Raw genomic sequence first — 23,596 nt, 5'->3', positions numbered from 1 at the left:
ATTTTGATGTGTTTACTTTAGGGGATAGACCCTCGAATAGATCGTTTATCATTATATTGAAGAGGGTGTGGCTGAGGATACTGCCCTGTGGAGTGCCATTTTCTAGGGGACATTGGTCCGATAGAGTTTGGTCTATACCCACGGTTATTTTACGATTGTTTAGGAAGTCCTGGATGTAGTTTATTATCTGACCTTTGAGTCCTATTTTTTAAAGTTTTTGTATTAGCCCATCGTGCCATACCATGTCGAAAGCTTTAGAGAAGTCTAAGAAGATGCCTGTGGTATATTGTTTATTTAGTTGTCCTGTCTTAATATCTTGTTCTAGTCGGGCGAGGTTATCTAGGGTTGAGCGGCCAGGAGTGAAACCGCTTTGATCTGGGTTTATGATGTTATTTTGGATTAAGTAATGTTGTAATCTATTTTTAGCCATTGATTCCATTACTTTACATAAGTTTGAAGTTAGGGATATTGGTCTATATGAGTTAGCTTGATTAGCTGGTTTATTAGGTTTAGGGATTGGTATGACTAGGGCCTGTTTCCAGGGAGTAGGAACCTGTCCGTTTAGGTAGATGAGATTGTATAGTTTGAGTAGTGCCTGGAGTAGTTTAAGGGGGAGTTTTTTAATCATTTGGTAAGAGGTTAGGTCTAATCCTGGAGCTGTGCCCTTTTTCCTGTTTTGGATTACGTAGAGGAGCTCCTCCATTGTGTAGGGTTGATTTATTTCTAGATTGTTATTGTTTGGTTCTTTTGTGGGTTTGTTTTCTGTTTTAAGTTTATCTTGGAATTTTTGGCTGAAGTTGCTGTTACTGCTAACGGCCGAAAAGTGGTTGGCGAGATTATTTGCTTTTTGGGCGGGGTTGGTTGAGTTGTTAATGTTAGGGTTTTTTTTATGTCGTTTTAAGCCTCTAATGGCGTGGATTTTGCGTCAGACCGTTCTGGCATCTGTACGGTTATTTATACCTTCGCAGAATTTTTTCCAGTCTCTACTTTTGGCTATTTGGACTAGTTTTTGAACCTGGTGGTTTAGTTCGTGGGCTATGTTTAAATATTTGTAGTCGCGTTTTGCTTTATTGAAGGCTGATTTACGTTTTCGTCTAGTCTGTTCTATTTCCTCATTCCACCATGGTACCGTCGGTTTGCCTGTCTTAGATGTTTTGAATGGGATGGAGGTTTTGGCTGCGTTTATTATATAGTCTGTTAGGTTTTTACAATAGGTTTCTGGATCCTTATTTTCTATTTCGTTTAAGTTAGCTTCGTTGCAGATATCTTGGAATTGGTCCCAGTTAGCTTTATTGTAATGGAATTTTGGTTCTTGGTTTTCTGTTTGGATTGGTACGTTTGTATTTCCTAGGGTTATGTTTATGGGGAAGTGGTCACTACCTAGCGGGACGTCGTGCACTTCCCATTGAGTGCTTTGGGCTAGATCTGCGGTGCATATGGTTAAGTCGATAGCAGACATTTTTTGGTTTATCTTATCGTACCTCGTGGGTTGGTTGCTATTAAGGAGTACTTGGTCGTTTGTTTCTATCCATTCGGAGATTAATTTGCCATGATTATCTATTTTATCACCAATGCTCCATGTAGGATGGTGAGCGTTAAAGTCTCCTAGGAATATAGTAGATTTATCGCTTATTTTGAGTAGTTTGTTTAGATCCTCAGGTTGGACTTTTTGTTCCGCCCAGTGGTAAATATTTATGATGTTTACGTTTCGGTTATTTAATGTGATTTTAATGCCGTTGGCTTCTAGGTTTGGCGTGTCTATTTTTATTTCTTCGTAATTTATATCTTCCCTGATAAATATGATTAGTCCTCCTGCGGCTCTTCTTGTTTTCGGTTTAGCTCTGTCAGTTCTAACTGAGTTGTAGTTAGGTAGTGTGAATTTGGATTTTTTTGAGAATTTGGTTTCCTGTATACAAGCAATGTGAGGGCCTTTATTTAGTTTAAATTTAGTTTTTAGTTCATGGCCGTGGGAGGTGAGTCCGTTGGCGTTCCACTGAAAAATATTTAGTCCTTCCATTATTGGTTTCGGGTGATTGGTGATTTAGTTTTTAGTTTTTATTTTATTCGGTGAGTTCTTTTAGATGGAGGTTAAAGAGGAAGAAGGGAAGATCGGTTAATTTTAGATTGAAAGCTACTTTGTGGAAGGATTCCATACTAGCTTTAGGTGAGTTTTGACTATGCATGTATGCTAGGAGTAAGGTGAGGTTATTTAGGTTTGGGGTGTTGGCTGGTTGGGAAGTTTGGTTTGTTTTAGTTGGAGTAGTGTCTATTGTTTCCTCAGTAGTGGAGAAATCTTCGTCATGGGTTGGATTAGGTTTAGCTGGTTGAGTTTCCATGGGGGAGGCTTGTGATGTGGAGGGTTGTGAGGGTGTTGGCGGGATGGGTGTAGCTGATGTTTTCTTAGTGTTTGTGTTTTGTTGTTGTGCTTGCTTGTGGGAGAGTGTTGTTGCCATATGGGCTGTAGGGTGCTTGGATGAGGGTCGTGTTGTGGTGGTCATTTTGAGGTTTGTTTTGCATGCGGGGGTTGATGTTTTTGCTATGTGAGATGTGGGAGGGTTCGTGGTTGGTTGAGTGGCTGCTTGTGTGTGTGAGGTGGGTGCGGTTTCTCGGAAGGGGTCCCAGACAGAGCTGTCGGTTATGGGTGTGGTGTTTGTTTGTGGGATGGTGTTTGGGTGTGGTGTAGGGAGGAGTGGTTTAGATGCAGGTGTAGCAATTTTCGTGTTTGGATTTTAGCCGTTTCTATGTTTATGTGTTTGTTGGCCTGCTGGGTGAGTGTGTGTCTGTGTGGGCATTGGTTTGAAAGTGAGGTGTGTTGGGTGGATTTGCAGTGGATGCACCAGGGTGTGCATGTGCCTGGGCAGTCTGTTTGTGCGCATTTTTTACATTTAGTTTTAGGGTATGTGCATTGGGAAGCCGTGTGGTTGTATTTGAGGCACTTTGAACATTGCTTAACCTGCTTTATATAGGGTTTGACTTCTAAGTTGGTGTGGGCTCCGAAGGATATGTGTTTGGGGGCTTCAGGGAATTTAGCGGTTTTTTTAAAGTTGATTATGACAATGGAGGTTGGGACCGTTTTTCCGTTTCTAGTTGAGGTTATTCTGCGCGTGCTGGTGATTAGGGGTTGAGGGTTTTGGTCTTGGTTTATGTTAGCTTCTAGAGAGTATAATTGTAAGTCCTCAGTTGTTTCCCTTGGGTTAACCCTAATTACGCCTCGTGTATATTGTTGCCAATTAGGTGTTTGTTTGATTACCGTGACGTGGAATATTTGAGTTATTTTATTTGCTGCGTTGTAAGATTCTCGGTTAGGAAAGATTATCTGGTATCCTTTGTTGGCTTTTTTAATATTGTTGTAATTTATTTTTTGTCTTTTGAACCAAAGTCCTATTTTGTCTGCCGAAAGTTCTAGTGAGAGAGTGGTGCCTGAGCCTGCTGAGAAGAAGTAGAGGGCGAAGGTGGTGAGGAAGGCGGCCGGGGAGGGTGTTGGCGATGGAGGTGGAGTGGATGTGTCGAGTTTGCGTTTTTTGGTGTTGTGGTGTTTTTTGGTTTTGGTGTTGTGGTGGCGAGTTAGCTGGTTTGGTTGGGGTGGTGTATGTCGTGTTTTCGCCATACTCGGTCGGGACGATGTTTTCGAGTGACCTCCCAGAAGTGTTGTGCGCTTCCGCAGGCGTGGGTGAGTAAGGAGCTGGAATGTCTGCGAGTGTGGCGTTGCGGGTGTCAGTCATATTGTTTGGGTGTTGTGTTGGAGAGCGTGTGTTGTGGTGAGTGGTGGTGGAGTGTTTTGGGGAGGTGAGTTGTTTGTTGTTTTTACTTGGTGAGTTGTGTTTAGGAGGCGGAGGAGGTTGCGGTGGTTATTTGTTGTTGGTTTTAGTAGGAGGGTTTGGGAAATGGATTATCTATTGAAGTTTAAGTTTGATTCTGGAAGGCTGGGATAAGGTGAGACAAGTGGAAAGCGGGGATTAAGAGATATTTAGTCGAAGGAGTGGAGGTATGTGAGTGGTGGGCGTGGGTGGTGAGTAGGAAAGAGCGAGCGTTGTGTTTAGGAGAAGGAGGGATTAGGTGTTTTTGTTTTTAGGAGTTGGGTCAAAGGGTGTGTTTGAGTGGTGGGCGTGGGTAGTGAGTAGAAATGAGTGCGAGCTGTGTTAGGGAGATTGAGTAGGATAAGGTGTTGGTTATTTAGTGTTGTTGTTTTTTAAGGATTTAGGGGTTTTATGATTAATTCGGTGAGAGTGATTTTAAGAGTATGTGAATAAGGATAACGTGATAATTACCGATGATGGAGTTTCCTTGGCTGGCTATCAGGCAATGCTCTGTGCTGGCTTGGGAAGTGTTGTTCGCTGGGAGTACAAACTGCAACTGATTGTCTGGCCAAGACTCGTTTATTTACAAACCGCTGTCCTGTAGCTGGAACACTGCTAGGTTCGGCGTTAAACAACAAACAAACAAACGGTGAGAGTGATTGTAAGAGTATGTGAATAAGGCTGAAAGGATGACGTGATAATTACCGATGTTGGAGTTCTCCTTGGCTGGCTATCAGGCAATGCTCTGTGCTGGCTTGGGAGGTGTTGCTCGCTTGGAGTACAAACTGCAACTGGGCTGGAATGTGGTTTCCCTGTGGCTTTAATAGAGTTCTGAATAGTCCAGGCCCCACAAAAACCGAATTAAAGAACATCAAAGCTCAGTCTCCAAAGATGACTCTAAATCAGCTCTATCAGACCACATCCGTGACAACCCAAGCCACAACATCCAGTGGGAGAGAGTCACAACCCTCGCCACCAACCTCAAAGACTTCAAGATCAGGAAACTACAAGAAGCCATCAACATCAAAAGACTTCAGCCCTCAATCAACCGTGACCAAGGTTATTACATACCCCTGGCGTACCATCAACTCATCAAAGACCCCAATCAGCCATAATCCCGTTGTTTATATTACTGGCTTCATCCTTTGTATCACGGCACTGACTTCACCCATGGTCATCATCACTGCCCTTGTGTGTACACAGCAGGCTTCGCTACTCCAGTATATCTACCCTACTGTATAAACATTGCCTCCTACGTGTATATATACTTGCTTACTGCACTCTGTAAATCCAGTTGCAGTTTGTACTCCAAGCGAGCAACACCTCTCCAAGCCTCCAGAGCCTCCTCAAGCCCACGCACAGCACCGCTGATAGCAAGCCCAGGGAGAACTTCAAAGATAATTATATAACCACTCACCCATCCATTCACAACAACCTACACCTCCTAATCAACGCTCACACCCAAGCCCAAACCTAAAACTACACTCACAAAGCCCACCTAAACAAACTCAAACACTTCAAATTAAAACACAAGCCCTCCAATTAATCTCTTAAAGCTTTAAACAACTCACAAACCCAAAACAACCAAAACACCGCAAACACTACTCACCCCTTCCAAAACACTCCATCCACAACCCCTCACCTCAAACACCAAAACTCACACACACATCCTATACACCCAATCCCAGCATGACAGACCAAAGACAAATCGAGATATGCGAAATATCTGGCATTACATCCCCTACACCTGCGGAGGCGCACAACACCTCCGACAGGGCAACACCCTCACTCATTCCCGCAGGCTACGGCGATGAAGACCCTCAAGCCTCCTACATGGAAACTCAACCCAGCACCCCACCTCCCCAAGCATGCAACTCAAAAAAACGCAAACTAGACGCATCGGCATCACCTACCTCACACACCCTCTCACCCGCAGCCCTCATCACCACATGGGCCCTCTACTTTTTTTCGGCCACCCCCTCAGTACAACTAGCTCCAACACTGACCATAAATAAAATAGGCATGTGGCTAAGGCAACAAAAAATCAATTACCTAAACATCAAACGTAGTTTCAAAGGATATCAGATAATCTTCCCAAATCAAGAATCCTACATAGCAGCAACTAAAATTAAACAAATATTCCAATTCACCGTAAATAGCTCTAAACCTAACTGGCAAATATACACTAGGGGAGTTATTCGAGTGCACCCAAGGGAAACCGACGAGGACCTCGACATATACGCCAAAGAAGCTAACAATATCCAAACCCAACCACAAATAACTAGCCTCCGCAGGATTATATCAAACAGAAACGGGAAAACCACCCCCACACCTATTGTAATAATAAACTTAAAAAAAACAGCTAAACACCCTGAAGCCCCCAAACATATCACTTTCGGCGCTAACCATAACTTAGAGGTCAAACCATACATCAAGCAAGTAAAGCAATGTTCTAATTGCCTACAATATAATCACACCGCTAACCAATGTACTTTCAAAAAAACTAAATGCAAAAACTGTGCTCAAACGGACTGCCCAGGCATATGCACATCCTGGTGCATCCACTGCAAATCCATAAAACACTCATCACTCTCGAACCAATGCCCCCACAGACTATCACTCACCCAACAGGCCAACAGACATATAGACATAAACACGGCCAAAATCCAAACCAAAAAACCCACACCGCAAGCATACAAACCACTACTACCAACACCACCCTCAAACAACAACACTCACGCACGCAAAACAGTATACCCAGTCTCCGTATGGGACCCAAATCAGCGAGACGCATACACCGCAAATGAAACAAACACCCCACACATCCCACAAACTCACACTCTCACCCTCCCCGCCTCTCACCCTACAATTACCACATCTACACCCGCAAGCAAAACCCAACGCACAACGACCACCACACAACCAGCACCAACACAAGCCATCACAGCCACAAGGGCAACAACACTCCCAAACCTACAGGCAACCCCCGAACACCCAGTCAACAGGGAAACTACAGAAACCACTCAGACTCTCGCACCCAAACCCAGCATGCAACCCACCACCGAACAGATTGACCAAACTAAAGACAACTTAACCGAAGAGGACGAGTACACATCCTCAGAGGAAATAAACGAGCTTACCTTGTCAGCCCCAAAAACCAAAAGCTATAGAAAAAAACTCACCCAAAACGTAGCAAGCAAAAATCTAAACAACTTAGTCCTCCTACTAGCTTACGTGTTAAAGCAGTCTAATCCAGAAGCCAGCTCCAAAGCCTTCTTTGGTGTAGCACATAAACTAAAACTCGTCACCACCTCTTTCGAACGTTTCAGCAGCAACCTTAATAACCTACTAAAGTAAATACCTAAACCAAGCCTAAACCAAACATAAATCCACCCAGTTTCCCAATGGAAGGCCTAAACATTTTTCAATGGAATGCCAATGGCCTCGCCGGCCATGGTTCTGAACTCAAAGCTAAATTCAAAATAGATAAAGGTCCCCATGTAGCTTGTATTCAAGAAACCAAATTCTCACATAAAACTAAATTCAACCTACCAAATTATAACGCAGTGAGAACCGACAGGTCCAAAACCATGCCAGGCAGAACAGGAGGAGGTCTAATCATCTACGTTAGAGAGGATATTAACTACGAGGAAGTTAAAGTAAACACTCCTAATCTAGAAGCTAATGGAATCCAAGTCAACATCAATAACCAAAAAATAAAAATCATTAACATCTATCACTCAACACTAAAACCAATTAAAGATACAGACCTAGATGTCCTTTACCAATTAGGAAATAAATCAACCATCTTCCTAGGAGACTTCAATGCCCATCATCCTACCTGGGGCATTGCAGATAAACTAGACAACCATGGACAACTAATATCAGAGTGGATCGAAAAAAATGACCTAATACTATTAAACAATAACCAACCAACTAGGTACGACAAAACCCACCACACCATGTCGGCTATCGACTTAACAATATGTACGCCAGACTTAGCACAAAGTCTGATGTGGGACGTCCACCCAGTACCTCTAGGCAGCGACCACTTTCCCATGAATATAACCCTAGGAAATATAAAAATACCAAATCAAACCCCTAAACAGGAACCTAAATTTCAGTACAAAAACGCCAACTGGGACCAATTCCAAGAATTATGCAACGAAGCTAATCTAAACGATTTAGAAACAACAGACCCCGAAACATTCTGTCAAAACCTAACTAACTTCATAATCAACGCAGCCAAATCCGCAATCCCCTTCAAATCATCCAACCCAGGAAAACCCACTGTCCCTTGGTGGAATGAGGAAATAGAGCTAACTAGACTAAAACGCAAATCAGCTTTCAACAGAGCTAAACGAGACCCCTCTCATCTCAAAACAGCTCATGAACTTAACCACCAAGTGCAAAACCTAGTTAAAACTGCTAAAACCAAAAACTGGAAAAAATTCTGTGAGGAGCTAAATCACCACACCGACGCTAGGAAGGTGTGGCGCAAAATTCACGCCATCCGAGGCATCAAACGGCACAAAAAAAGCCCCAATATAAACAACTCAACTAACCCCACCCAAAAGGCCAACAACCTAGCCAAACACTTCTCTAAAGTTAGCAGCAACAGTAACTTCAGTAAGAAATTCCAAGATAAACTAAATAAAGAAACCAAATTCTCCAAAGAAAACAGACAAGACAACCTAGAAATAAATCAACCTTACACCATAGAAGAACTAAATCACGTACTAAACAATAGAAAAAAAGGAACAGCCCCTGGCCTAGACCTCACCTCTTACCAAATAATCAAACACTTACCTACCAAACTACTCCAAACTTTACTTAAACTATACAACCTAGTCTACCTAAACGGACAGGTCCCATCCTCATGGAAGGAAGCTCTAGTAATCCCAATACCTAAACCAAATAAACCAGCAGATCAGGCAAACTCCTATAGGCCCATCTCCTTAACCTCAAATCTCTGCAAAATAATGGAACTTATGACTAAAAATAGGCTACAGCACTACCTAGACCAAAACAACATCATAAACCCTGACCAAAGCGGCTTCACTCCTGGCCGATCAACTCTCGATAACCTTGCCCGACTAGAACAGGATATAAAAACAGGACAGTTAAACAAGCAATACACCATAGGCATATTCCTCGACTTCTCTAAAGCTTTCGATATGGTATGGCACCAAGGGCTAATACAAAAACTAAAAAAAATAGGACTAAAATGTCAAATAATAAACTTCATCCAAGATTTCTTAAACAATCGCAAAATTACCGTGGGTATAGACCATACACTATCGGACCAGTGTCCCGTAGAAAATGGCACTCCCCAGGGCAGCATCCTCAGCCCAACCCTCTTCAATATAATGATAAATGATCTATTCGAGGGCTTATCCCCTAAACTAAACACTTCAAAATTCGCGGATGACGGAGCCCTATGGATCCGCACTAAAAGCATTAAAATGGCAGAAAACTTAATCCAAAAATCTCTAAATAAAATACAACAATGGGCAGACAAATGGGGCTTCTCCCTTAACTCAGATAAAACAACAGGAATTGTATTCAAACATAAAAACATGAAACCTGCCTACCCAATCCTCCAGCTAAACAACCAAACAATCAAATTCCAAAAACAAACAAAATTCTTAGGACTTATTTTCGATCAACACCTCACCTGGGAGGCTCACGTCCAAAACCTAAAAACTAGATGCAGCAAAGACCTTAACACATTAAGGTGTCTCACCGGCTCTAACTGGGGAGCCTCCAAAGATACCCTCCTCTCACTATATACAACACTAATTAGATCAAAACTAGACTACGGCTGTGCCATATACAATACCCTAAACAACTCTCTTTCTAAAAAACTTGACTCAATACAATATCAGGCTCTCAAACTAATTACACGCACCCAACATGGCACCTCTTACACCTCACTTCAGGCCCTTACAGGAGGAATGCCACTAAATCTACGCAGGGAACATCTAAGCCTTAATTTCTGGGCCGCGTCCCAAACAAACCCTCTCATCCAAAACCTAATTAACCAAAACATTAGCCCAAGAAACCAAGCTCTAGCTCGCAAACACCCCTTACTCACCCCAATATCCCAAAGAATAACTAACTACCTCAATGAACACCAAACTCAAAATCTTAAACAAAACTGCAAAAAATCAAATATCTTCACCCCTAAACTCAAAATACCCCAAATAGACACAACGCTAGCTAACCAAATAAATAAACAAACCGACCCAAACATAGCTAAAACCACCACACTTGCATACATACACGAAAATTGGCCAAATTGGTGTCACATATACACTGACGGATCTTCAGACCCGATCTCCAACCACACAGGCTTCGGAGTCCATACCACACAACCAGTTATATCCACACAATCTTACCGACTCCCAAACAACCAATCTATATTCACGGCCGAACTTATGGGCATCGCCTCAGCCCTGCATAACCAACAATCTAAAAACAACAAAAAAATCCTAATTCTCACTGACTCCCTTAGTGGACTACAAGCCCTCCAAAACAAAAATACCAAAAAACGACCTAAATTAATAAACCAAATACTTAAAAGCTCCAACGACCTAACAAAAGCAGGCAAACAAATAACCTTCTTGTGGATCCCCGCCCACGTAGGAATTTACGGCAATGAAAGCGCCGATAAAGCAGCTAAATTATCTCTCAAAATACCAGAAATAAGCCTAAACCTACCCATCTCAAAATCAGAAATTAAAAGTGTAAACAAACAAAAAATAACCAAAAAATGGCATAATCAATATCAAAACTCAAATAGCCAAATAAAAAAAGTGCTCAGAAAACCACTAGCCAAACCTAAAATCCTACACCCCTCTAAAAAAATTGACAGATTAATTACAAAACTCCAAACAGGACACACCAACCTAAATAACCACCTAAAACAACTTAAAAGACACACCACAGGCAACTGCCCCCACTGCAAACAACCCGAAACCACAGAACACGCACTCATTCACTGCACCCACTATCAAACACACAGAACCACACTACAAACCGCCCTCAATCTAAATAAGGTTCCTACTCTAGATGAAATACTAAACCCTCAAAATAAACTAGAAAACTTCAAGGCCCTAGGCGTATTCCTAATCAAAACAGACCTAATTAAGCGCATCTAAAAATTAATTAATCTACCAATCCAAAATCCAATAAACATACAAACACGCACCTCACCCGGCTCCCTTAGTTCCCTCCTCCACCAACCTCGGCATTTATTCCAAATTTAAAAATTTCAAAAAATCAATATAAGCAACCCCTAAAAGCCCCCTCTTGGGTTGCACACACCACTTTCACCCTTCTCGGAATACACTAAATGGTCCGGCCAGGCCCGTGTGCGAAATACGCTGTAGTCGGAAAGCGCACGTTAAATCTTTTATATCAGTCAGTCAGTCACTCTGTAAATCGTTGCAGTTTGTACTCCAAGCGAGCAACACCTCCCAAGCCAGCACAGAGCATTGTCTGATAGCCAGCCCAGGAGAACTCCAACATCGGTAATTATCACGCTATCCTTTCAGCCTTATTCACATACTCTTAAAATCACTCTCACCGTTTGTTTGTTTGTTGTTTAACGCCGAAACCAGCAATATTCCAGCTATAATACAGCGGTCTGTAAAAAATCGAGTCTTGGCCAGACAATCAGTTGCAGTTTGTACCCCAAGCGAGCAACACTTCCCAAGCCAGCACAGAGCATTGCCTGATAGCCAGCCAAGGAAACTCCACCATCGGTAATTATCGTCACGTTATCATTTCATCCTTACTCACATACTCTTATCACTCTCACCAAATTAATCACAAAACCCCTAAATCCTTAAAAAACCCAACAACACTCAAACACACCCTTTCGTCTCAAACCAACACCTTACCCTCCCCCATCTCCTTAACACAGCACGCTCTCATTTCTATTCACTACGCCCACCACTCAAACGCACCCTTTGATCCAACTCCTAAAAACAAAAAACACCTAATCCCCCCTTCTCCTAAACACAACGCACGCTTTTTCCTACTCACCACCCACGCCCACCACTCACCTATCACTCCACTCCTTCGACTAAATATTTCCTAATCCCAGCTTTCCACTTGTCTTACCAACCCCCACCCTTCCAGCAAAAAATAAATCTCTAGGGTTCAGGCACCACACATCTCAACTCACCCAAACCAAACACCCCAAAACATGACAGACACACGCATCATCTCACACGCAGACACCCCAGATCCTGACTTACCCACACCCGCGGAAGCGCACAACACCTCCGGGAGGACAGTCGAAAACATTGTTCCGGACGAGTATGGCTCAGACATGGAACATACCACACCCACCAAACCAGCCAACTCGCCTCCACAATACACAAACCCCAAAAAACGTAAGCTCGACTCATCCACTCCACCACCTTCTCCCACACCCACCCCGGCTTCCTTCATCACCACCTTCGCACTATACTTCTTCGCCGCAGGCTCAGCATCAATCCTAACTAAACAACTCTCAGCAGACAGGATAGGTTTATGGTTTAAACGCGAAAAAATCCATTACAGCAACATCAAAAAAGCGAAAAAAGGTTACCAAATGATATTCCCAAATCAAGATTCATTCAATGCAGGTAAAAAAAATAGTACAAATTTTTCACGTAACCGTAACAAAACAAATTCCAAATTGGCAGCAATTCACCCGAGGGGTAATAAGAGTAAACCCTAGAGAAACAGCCGAAGATCTAGACCTCAACACCCAAGAAGCAAACACAAATCAATACCCTCAACCCCAAATAACCCGCAGGATAACAACAAACAGAAACGGCAAACGGTCCCTACATCAATCGTTATTGTAAACTTAAAAAAACCTGCTAAATTTCCTGAAGCCCCTAATCACATCTCTTTCGGTGCCCACACTAAACTAGAAGTTAAACCATACATCAAACAGGTCAAACAATGTTCTAACTGCCTTAGATATAACCACACGGCCACCCAATGTACATTAAAAAAAAACTAAATGTAAAATATGCGCCCAAACCGATTGCCCAGGTACATGCTCTCCCTGGTGCCTCCATTACAAATGCATAAAACGTACATCACTCTCAAACCAGTGTCCGCACAGACATGTCCTAACACAACAGGCCAACAAACACATAAACATAGATTCGGCCAAAATCCAAACAAGAAAATATGCACCACCTACATCCAAACCTCTCCTCAAACACCACACACAAACTCTCGGATTCAATCTGGGGCAACCACATAGAAACCGCACCCACCACTTCCACACATCACCTCACACAGCTACCTACCAACTCCCCCATAACATCAACACCCGCATGCAAAGCAAACAGCAAAACCACAGACACACAACGACCCTCAGCCAGACACTCTACGGTCCGCAAGGCAACAACACTTCCCCACAAGCAACCACAACAAAAAAACTCAAACACTGAGGAAACCACAGCTACACCCAACACGCAAGCACAAACTCAACACCCCACACCACAAACACCTCCACAGGCCTCCCCAATGAAAACTCAAACAATAAAAACCAACCTAACCGACGAAGACGAGTATTCTTCCACCGAGGAAATAAATGAAATCACTTTCTCAGCCCCTAAAACCAACAAAAAACTTCAGAAAATCCTCAATTAACCAGCACTAAAACTCTTAATAACCTCACACTACTCCTGGCCTACATGCATAAGCAAAACTCACCAAATGCTAGTACTAAAGCTTTTCACTCACTAGCGCAAAAACTAAAACTCACAACTCTCTCCTTTGAGTTATTTCTCTCCCAACTTAGGGAAGCTACCAATTAAACAAAACCTAAAACTCAAAACAAGTTAATAACCTCTCATCCCCCAAAATGGAAGGACTAAATATATTTCAGTGGAACGCCAACGGATTAGCCTCCCACGGCCAGGAATTAAAAGCTAAATTCAAACGAGACAAAGGTCCACACATAGTCTGTATACAGGAAACTAAATTCTTTACGAGATCTAAATTCACCCTACGAAACTATAATTCAATAAGAACTGACCGAGCCAAAACAAACCCAGGTAGAGCCGGAGGCGGCCTAATCATATACGTCAGGGAAGATTTAAGCTACAAAGAACTAAAAATAAACACACCAAACCTAGAAGCAAACGGTATCCAAATAACAAATAACAACCAAAAAATTAATATCATAAATATATACCACTGGGTAGAAAAACAGGTCAAACCTGAGGATTTAAACACCCTCCTCCAAATAGGCAATAAATCTACAATCTTCCTAGGAGACTTTAATGCCCACCACCCTACCTGGGGTATAGAAGATAAAATAGATAAACACGGAAAACTCATCTCAGAATGGATAGAACAAAATGACCTAATACTACTAAATAACAACCAACCTACTAGATACGACAAAATACACCACAAAATGTCGGCTATCGACTTAACCATATGCACCCCAGATTTAGCCCAAAGTATTCAATGGGAAGTACACGGGGTACCACTAGGTAGTGACCACTTCCCCATAAATATAACTATAGGAGACGTAAACATCCCAACACCAGCCCCAAACCAGGAACCTAAATTCCACTACAACAAAGCCGACTGGGACAAATTTCAGGACATTTGCAACCAGGCTAACCTAGCTGACCTAGAAAGTAACGACCCCGAAATCTACTGTAAAAACCTCACTGACTATATAATAAACGCAGCTAAAAACTCCATTCCTTTCAAAACAACCAGCATAGGCAAATCCTCGGTTCCTTGGTGGAACCAGGAGATAGAACAAACTAGTCGTAAACGCAAATCCGCATTCAATAAAGCCAAACGTGACTTCAAACACCTAAAGATAGCACATGAACTAAATCAGAAAGTACAAAGCTTAGTTAAAACAGCTAAAACAAGAGACTGGAATTTTTTTTGCGAAGAAATTAACCATCATACAGACGCCAGAACAGTTTGGCGCAAAATCCACGCCATTAGGGGCATTAAACGTCATAAAAAAAACTCCCAACGTAAACAATTCAACAAACCCCACTGAAAAAGCTAATAACCTAGCAAATCACTTCTCGGCCGTCAGTATCAATAGCAACTTCAACCAAAAATTCCAGGAACAACTAAAAGCAGAAACCAAATTTACCAAAGAGCCAAAAGATAATAACCTAGAAATTAATCTCCATTTCACAATGGAAGAACTACTCCACGTCCTACAAAATAGGAAAAAGGACACAGCCCCAGGCTTAGGCCTTACTTCATACCAGATAATTAAACAACTACCACCCAAACTACTCCAAACTCTTCTGAAACTCTATAACCTCATATATCTAAACGGACAGGTCCCATCACCTTGGAAACAAGTCCTGGTCATACCAATCCCCAAACCCAATAAACCAGCTGACCAGGCTAATTCATACAGACCAATCTCCCTAACTTCTAACTTATGCAAAGTAATGGAATCAATGGCCAAAAACAGGTTACAACACTACTTAGAACAAAACAACATAATAAATCCAGACCAAAGCGGTTTCACTCCTGGACGCTCAATCTTAGATAACCTCGCCCGACTAGAACAGGACATTAAAACAGGCCAACTTAACAAAGAATATACTACAGGCATCTTTCTAGACTTCTCCAAAGCATTCGACATGGTTTGGCATAACGGGCTAATACAAAAACTACAAAAAATAGGACTTAAAGGTCAAATAATTAACTACATCCAAAGTTTCCTAACAAACTGCAAAATCACCGTGGGCATAGACCAAACGCTATCGGACCAATGTCCCCTAGAAAATGGTACTCCCCAGGGCAGCATCCTAAGCCCAACACTCTTCAATATTATGATTAACGATCTATTCGAGGGACTATCCCCCAAAGTAAACACATAAAAATTCGCGGATGATGGAGCCCTCTGGATCCGCAATAAAAGCATTAAAATGACCCAAAACTTACTACAAAAATCTCTAAATAAAATACAAAAATGGGCTGACAAATGGGGCTTCTCCCTAAACTCAGAAAAAAACACAGGAATAGTATTTAAACACAAAAATATGCAACCAGCCACCCTAAACCTCCAACTAAACAACAAACCAATCAAATTCCAAAAACAAACCAAATTCTTAGGATTAATCATCTCACCTGGGATGCTCACATTAAAAACCTTGTAACCAGATGCAGCAAAGACCTAAACACGTTAAGATGCCTAACCGGCTCCAACTGGGGGGCCTCTAAAAACACCCTCCTCTCACTCTATATATCACTAATTAGATCCAAACTAGACTATGGCAGTGTCATTTACGACACCTTAAACAACTCTCTCATTAAAAAACTAGACTCAATCCAGTATCAGGCCCTAAAACTAATCACACGAACTCATCATGGCACCTCTTCCATCTCACTCCAGGCCTTAACAGGAGAAATGCCACTTAAACTACGTAGGGAACAACTTACCCTAAACTTCTGGGCCGCGTCCCAATCAAACCCACCAATCGAAAACTTAATAAAACAAAATATTAGCCCTAGAAACCAAGCCCTAGCCCGGAAACATCCACTACTTACTCCAATTTCCCAAAGAATAACCAATTACCTAAACGAACACAAAATAAATAACCTTAAACAAAACAATAAATCATCCAATATCTTCACTCCAAAACTTAAAATACCAAAAATAGACACAGCACTAGCCGATACACTAAATAAACAGACCGATCCTAACATCGCTAAAACCACCACACTACCATACATACATGAAAATTGACCAAATTGGTGTCACATATACACAGACGGATCCTCAGATCCGATCTCAAAACACACAGGTTTCGGAGTCCACATCGCACAACCAACCAAAGACACACAATCTTACCGACTCCCAAACAACCAATCCATATTCACGGCCGAACTAATGGGCATGGCCTCAGCCCTACACAATCAGCAATCACTGACTCCCTCAGTGGACTACAAGCCCTCAAAAATAAAAACACTAAAAACCGCCCCAAACTAATAACTCAAATACTCAAACAACTTAAATAAGGTAGGTAAACAAATAGAGTTCATTTGGATCCCCGCCCACGTAGGAATCTTTGGAAATGAAAAGGCAGATTAAGCAGCAAAATTATCCCCTAAACTCCCAGAAATAAGCTTAAACTTACCCAGCTCAAAATCAGAAATCAAAAGTGTCACTAAACAAAAAATCAACAAAAAATGGCAAAATATATACCAAAACTCAAACAGCCAAATCAGGAAAGTACTCAAAAAACCCCTAAGTAAACCCAAAATACTACACCCATCCAAAAAAATCGACAGAATAATTACCAAACTACAAACAGGCCATACCAAACTAAATAATCACCGTAAAATAGCTAGAATACACACAACAGGAAACTGCCCACATTGCAAACAACAAGAAACACCACAACACGTACTCATTCACTGCACACACTACCAAACACACCAAACAACACTACAGACCACCCTAAATCTTAAAACCGGACTTACACTAGAATCAATCCTAAATCCACAAAATAAATTAGAAAAATTCAAAGCCTCAGGCATATACCTAATAAAAACAGGACTAATTAGCCGCATTTAAACCCCAAATAAAATATTAAAACCAAAACTACCTTATTTGATAACCACCCAACACACACAGCTCCCTAAGTTCGTCCCCCACCCACTCTTGGCATTCTTTCCAAATCTCAAAATTTCAAAATTACTATATAAGCAACCCCTAAAGCCCCCCTCCTGGGTTGCACAAACTCACTTTTCCCCTTTTTGGAAACACATTAAAAGGCCTGGCCGGGCCCGTGTGCGACATACGCGACATACGCGACATACGCTTGCAGTCGGAAAGCGCACGTTAAATCTCCAATATAAGAAGTACTCTGTAAATCACTTGCTTGATAACGGTGTTAGAACCTACACCGAAACGTCGCTCTTAATTGTAATAAAGAAGTTGTTCATCCATAAATTCTTATCCTTACTTAGAACTCCAACTTCTAAAGAAGTTACGTGACGGTATTGTTCGTCATGTTTTGTGATGTATCTCATCCGACGTTTCCTTGACCTATTGTGTTATCCAGAAAGGAACATGACATGAACAAATTGTCATCCTTATAGATGTTTTATAATTTGGTGAAACATAATCCCAACTGCTTTTAAACAACTCTGTTGTAAATCTTGATCAAGGTTAGCACTGTAATTGTTATACCCTATATACTTGTGTATTCAACAAAGCAGAGCCAGTGTATCATGCAGCTTGATTAAAATGTAAAGAGTTGTAATCACATCTCACTCTATATGTTTGTATCACAGAATTGTATGATCAGTAACATGTTACCAAAGTCAATGTTTTAACCATCCTGTAGTCCCCAATACCGATCACCTGAACGAATGTTTCTCCAGACCTGAACCACAACAGCATGTGGACGAAGTGGCAATCATCGCACTTTCTGCTGATATGGATAATACTGCAAGGTATTTTGTGATTATTTTATGAGAAATGATAGCATCCTTGTGTCTGAGTGCAGTGTTACAAGAATGATATGTTTACGATGTCATCAGTGTTATACTTTGACATGTACATCAATTAATACAAACACCGTCTAAAGTTAGCCTTGTTTCGTTGAAGTAGTTTATCAAACTGTTACTTTTATCAGATTCAGATTCGTTCGTTCATGGCAGCAATATGTACAGATAAATTTAACATAAATTGTAGATTGAACATTGGATATTGAAAATAGGAAGAGCTTAACAACCGACTGAACTTTTTGAAGGCTTGCCCAGTTAGAGTTTCTAGTAGAAATTGTAGATTTAGTGATGCAATGCTCTTGTATAACGAAGTTTGCAAATTGCCTCTTCTACATCCTGTACGGATGTCATTCCACTGTCCAAGTTTTCTGGGACATCCCACATCGTTGTTGAGTCCTTAACCGCGGAAGGAACCGCTGGTCGGGGATTCGAATCCCGGGATTATGACCCTTGGCTTTCACTGCGTATTTAATTTGCTTTGGCTGCATATTCAGTGAGTGAGTGAATTTACCGTCAGCAACATCGAACTGCAAGTAAAATTGCTTTGAATGAATCATGTTACGTAAAATAAAATAACGAAAATAAGTCCTGTTAATACATCAGGTTTGCGTTGTCATTGTTTACTGGGATAAACATAACTTAAAAGTAAATATATATGGTTTTGACCTTATGAGTGCAATGTCTGCCTCATAATGTTGGGCTTATGAAATATGTTTCGGTGGATATTCTTGATGGGTTATTCTCTTGCATTGACAGTTGACGAGGTATACATGAATGATGTCCAGATCTCTTATTGTAGGTACGAATACACTGTATTAAATACCATTAAAACAAGTCTTTAGTCTCAATCAATTTTGCATTCACAGTTCTGTGTCCAGCTGTCTCTGGCCTGAGACACAAGACTGCATGTTACAACTTCCCACTGATAGTGGATCCTCCGTGTGCCGCTACAGAGATGCTTCTCCCCACCATGTTTACACTCGGGGTGTCCTCTGACGTCACATGTCACAGTGAAATAAGTGGAGCAAGCTTAAGACAGAAGGGAGTAGACGAAATCAGACGTTGCTGTCAACAGCGTGAGAATGATACCGTGACAGATTACTGCCTCCCTGTCATGAAGAACCAACTCCCGGGTCACTACTACCTGGACTTTGTGAACACGTGCACGGCCGCTACAAAATGTCAGCTGTCAACACCTGGTGGTACGGTGCAGCACACTGCTGGTGAAGACTATGTCACATTCACGTTTGAATGTGTGCACCGTGAGTTGTGTCCGTCATAAACTTAATTTTATCTGCTTCCTATATGTCCCACACTTTATCATTTCCGCCTACACCTGGTATCAACACTAGTTTCAGTGATCCTTTCACATAATGTTCATCGGTACTTTGCCTATTAATGTCAGTGGAATCTGGGGAGATAATCGAGACTGGTTATTCTCTGGCGTTGACGTCTCATAATTACTTGCCACTCTGGAGCGTGTAATGGCGTCCAGGCACTTCTACTATTCTATTTGTCCATTCTTTCATTGTTGCAAGTTTTTGTACTAAATTATAACATACCTGGTTATAATTACATGCTTCGCGTTTCTTAATTTTGTAATTGTTCAATACAGTTGTTTATACACAATAAGTCATTTCAGGGAGAGATGTTTGCAGTCAGTCGTAACTAATAGTCGCATCTGGAAACTACCACAAGTCTTTTAAAATGTGCTTTTTCCATTTCCGGTTATTTTAAAGGAGATGGAGGCATGACTCTCTAGATCTCCCGAGGCGTTGTAAATGTAGCTTGCTATGTTGCTTCCCTAAGCCCACTCATGATTCTATAATCATAGTTCTGATTCAATATTCGTCCCCGTAAGGAGCCTTGTTTTGTCAGCTACGCTGGCGAGTATATGAGTTTTACTGAAGTAAATGTCTGTGACCTGCAGCATGTGTGAGTGAGTGAGTTTGGTTTTACGCCGCTTTTAGCAATATTCCAGCAATATCACGGCGTCTGCAGCATGTCTTTAGGCTTCTCGCCCGTAGTCTCTGGCCCAGTTAGCCCAGTCGTTTAAGACGCACCAGTCCACAGTGCAGAGTCGCGTCATCGAGACTACCAGAACATCATGCATAGGAATCCCTAATTGTCCTGATTACTTATGCGTCTTCGATTAAGGCGCCGTGAGCACGCCAGAAAACCTAGGATTGTGGGTTCGAATCCCGGTTCGACCCGATTATGTTTCTAGGTTTGTCAGCACCATACCCTTGCTCGTGGGTTTCACCAAAGAGGTAAACGACTGAGACCTGCATCACTTTGTGCTTTCCTCCCACATTAAGCTGACAAAACCGGTTAAACCCAACTCACTCACTCATATGTCTTGGTTTGCGTCAGCACAAAAGTTAAGCGCCACCATATTCATAGTCTCTTGATTTTAGGTGTGGGAATTAGAAATACGAAATGTGATAATGTATGACTGAATTAGGCTTCCATAGTTTCATGAACCCAAATTTGTCCCGATACACAAGGAAAACGTGATTTAGGTGTTGCTGCAGTTCTCCTACCCTATAAATAGTGAAATTCAAGTTTCAGACACGTGGTTGCATATTGCTCGTGTGTGAGATTCCCCTTTCAATAGAGGTTGAAAATCAGCCATGGTGAGGAGAAAGTTAACGAACGCTGAAAGATGGCAAGTGATAGGAATGAAAAATGCTGGCATGTCATGCAGGGCCATTGCAAGACAAATGGGTCGTCATCACAGTGTTATCACTCGTTTGATTGTCACACATGGCCAAACCAATGATGTCAATGACAGGCATAGGTCTAGGAGGCCAAGAAAGACCTCTAACAGAGAGGATAGACGTCTTTTCAGGATAGTCAGACGAAATCCATTTGCCAATTCAACAGATTTAAGACTGCAGTGGATTACCCATCAGAGACTCTCGATGATGACTGTAAGGCGTCGCCTCAGAGCGGCTGGTTTTAACGCCAGATGACCAGTAAAACGTTCTCAACTGATAGAGAGGCACATGCGGAATCGTCTGTTATGGTGTCGTGCCATAGTCGATGGAACGTGGCCAACTGGAGAAGGATCCATTGGTCTGACGAGTGTCGAATGCTGCTACGAACTGTTGATGGTCGAATACGTAGTTGGAGGCAACGTAACACTCGTTTTGCACCAAGGAACATCAAGAAGACCGTAGCATGTGGCGGGGGTGTGGGGTCTGTCATGATATGGGGTTGTGTTTCCTTCGGCTGCACACTTCCGCTGGTGACAATTCGTGGAAACCTGAATGGCCAACAATACCAAGATGCCTCCCAGTGGTAGTCCCTCATTTTGACAACAATCCTCTTCAGACAAGGCCTGTTTACATGGACGACAATGCTAGAACACACATATCTCGGTCAGTTTTGGCTTATTTGCGTCAAGAAGCTATTGCCACTCTCTCTTGGCTGGCCTGTAGTTCGGGACCCACTTGCACAAAGCGATCTTAGCGCTACGACTATTGTAAGCCTATGTTAAAGTATGGGCGTTACGATCATCTTAGCGCTAAGATCGCTTTGTGCAAGTAGTCCCTGATCTTAATCCGATTGAGCATCTCTGGGACATTCTTGGCCGGAAAATCAGACATCGTGATCCCCCAGTTCAAAATCTCGCTGGACTTGAAGTCCCACTTCATGAAGAATGGATCCGTTTGACTCAGGGAAGCATTCAACGACTTATAATGAGTATGAGGCGTAGGGTTGAAGCTGTGGTCAATGTCCGTGGATCATACACACGTATGACGTTTCTGTCTTGCAATAGACTCTGCACTCCCTAGGGTGTCTTTGGGACACCTAATATGGTCTGCTGATATCATGACAGTTGATGACAAAGAAAGTTTTGCAATGTTTTCTTATCCTTCAATTTCTGGTTTTTGGTAAAGTTCCTTTCTGTTCATATTCTTTTGGAACACAAGATAAACTTGATTTGGAACAACTTTTGCATCACATGAGGTTTACTTATACGGCTTATAACAATCGTACATCTCGTTATAATAGTCATCATTAAGTGCCAAAAGTAACAGCTCACAAACATGGTGGGTGGCGCTTAACGTTTGTGCAGGTGTATATAATTCCATATATCATATCGTGTAAAAAAATCATTTGGTCTTAACTCTTTATTATTTTTGATGTTTTAAAAATCATGTGGACAATGAATGTTGTTTACAATACCTATTTACAGCGAATACTAGTACATTTACCGTCGTGTTAGAAGTATACCCAACTTTAATGACTTGGCCATCCTTTTCAGAGGACACGGTGCTGCACATCCAACGTGATTCTACACTCACAGGACAGGAGGTGTACCTGTACAACGACCAAGATGACGGGATTGCCCATGCTAACTGTCAAGCATACTCTCGTGAGTGTGACTCCCATGTCATAATACAACTTGCTGCAACCCGAGTTGTGTCTGCCGCCTGCATTGTGGTCTTCACTGATGGGGATGTGTCAACCAAGGTGGACTGTAAGAACCCACCTGCCTCAAGAAACTGTTCAAGCACAATGTTTGAAAGCAAATCTAACTATGTTAACATGTCAATATTCATGACAGTCGATCCTGGGCGTCAAGAAAAAGAGCTTCTGTGGATACGAGCGAAAAGTAAGTGATTAATAATGAAATTTGCCCTGGTGTGGTGGTAAACCTGGAAATGTGACTAAATGTCTTTCGGAAAAAGTTTATTTTTGGCAGTTTTTTCGGTGATGCTGTTGTTAACAAAGTGATGGTGGAGCGTTGATAAGATACATAATTGTCATGGTAGAACATACAAACAAGTGAACATGGTGAATGCACATGTACATACATTATTCAATTGTCTACAGTATCAATAACCTCTTTCATTTTTACCTACCACATCAATGATAACCTACCGAGCATGTAGTGTTTAACAAAATACTATACAGCATGGTAGCCGAGTAAATAAATTGAAGTTAATGAAAGTGCATTAGTATGTGTGGTGTTGCTCAATAATCATATGTTTGTAGCGGACACAGGTGCGAATGTTACCGTCGCTTGCTGGGCCAACATACCTGCATCAACTACAACTACTGCTGCTACCACTGCCACTACTACTACACAAACAGTGACGTCCAATAATGCCTCCGGTAACCACACACCGGTAGCGGTAACATCATCACCAGGTAAGCCACAAGCACAAGCTTAAATAACAACGTCAGCAGGGTCTACAATACACAGCAATGACTACCGCGCTATCGTTGTCTAGTGTATACGGCTTTCCTCCAAC

At 41.9% G+C, this 23,596-nt stretch overlaps 1 protein-coding gene and 1 pseudogene across 1 annotated transcript in view; both read left to right on the top strand.

The window, feature by feature from the left end:
* Nucleotides 1-23,596, top strand: part of LOC139464225 (uncharacterized) — a 119,470-nt pseudogene that overhangs the window by 15,679 nt on the left and 80,195 nt on the right.
* The window catches only part of LOC139464223 (uncharacterized), a 12,688-nt gene continuing 7,291 nt past the window's right edge, over nucleotides 18,200-23,596 (top strand). Inside the window, exons 1-4 of the mRNA XM_071245748.1 lie at nucleotides 18,200-18,275; nucleotides 19,196-19,591; nucleotides 22,603-22,953; nucleotides 23,337-23,476. Of these exons, the coding sequence (XP_071101849.1) occupies nucleotides 18,221-18,275; nucleotides 19,196-19,591; nucleotides 22,603-22,953; nucleotides 23,337-23,476 (942 nt within the window). The 5' untranslated portion in view covers nucleotides 18,200-18,220. The remainder of the gene's footprint in view (nucleotides 18,276-19,195; nucleotides 19,592-22,602; nucleotides 22,954-23,336; nucleotides 23,477-23,596) is intronic.

The sequence above is a fragment of the Haliotis cracherodii genome, unplaced genomic scaffold (assembly GCF_022045235.1).
Source record: "Haliotis cracherodii isolate W230 unplaced genomic scaffold, xgHalCrac1.p SCAF_17, whole genome shotgun sequence".
In the NCBI taxonomy this organism is placed as follows: Eukaryota; Metazoa; Mollusca; class Gastropoda; order Lepetellida; family Haliotidae; genus Haliotis; species Haliotis cracherodii.
Note: the sequence above shows the minus strand (reverse complement) of the source record. Positions and strands in the feature narration are given on the sequence as shown.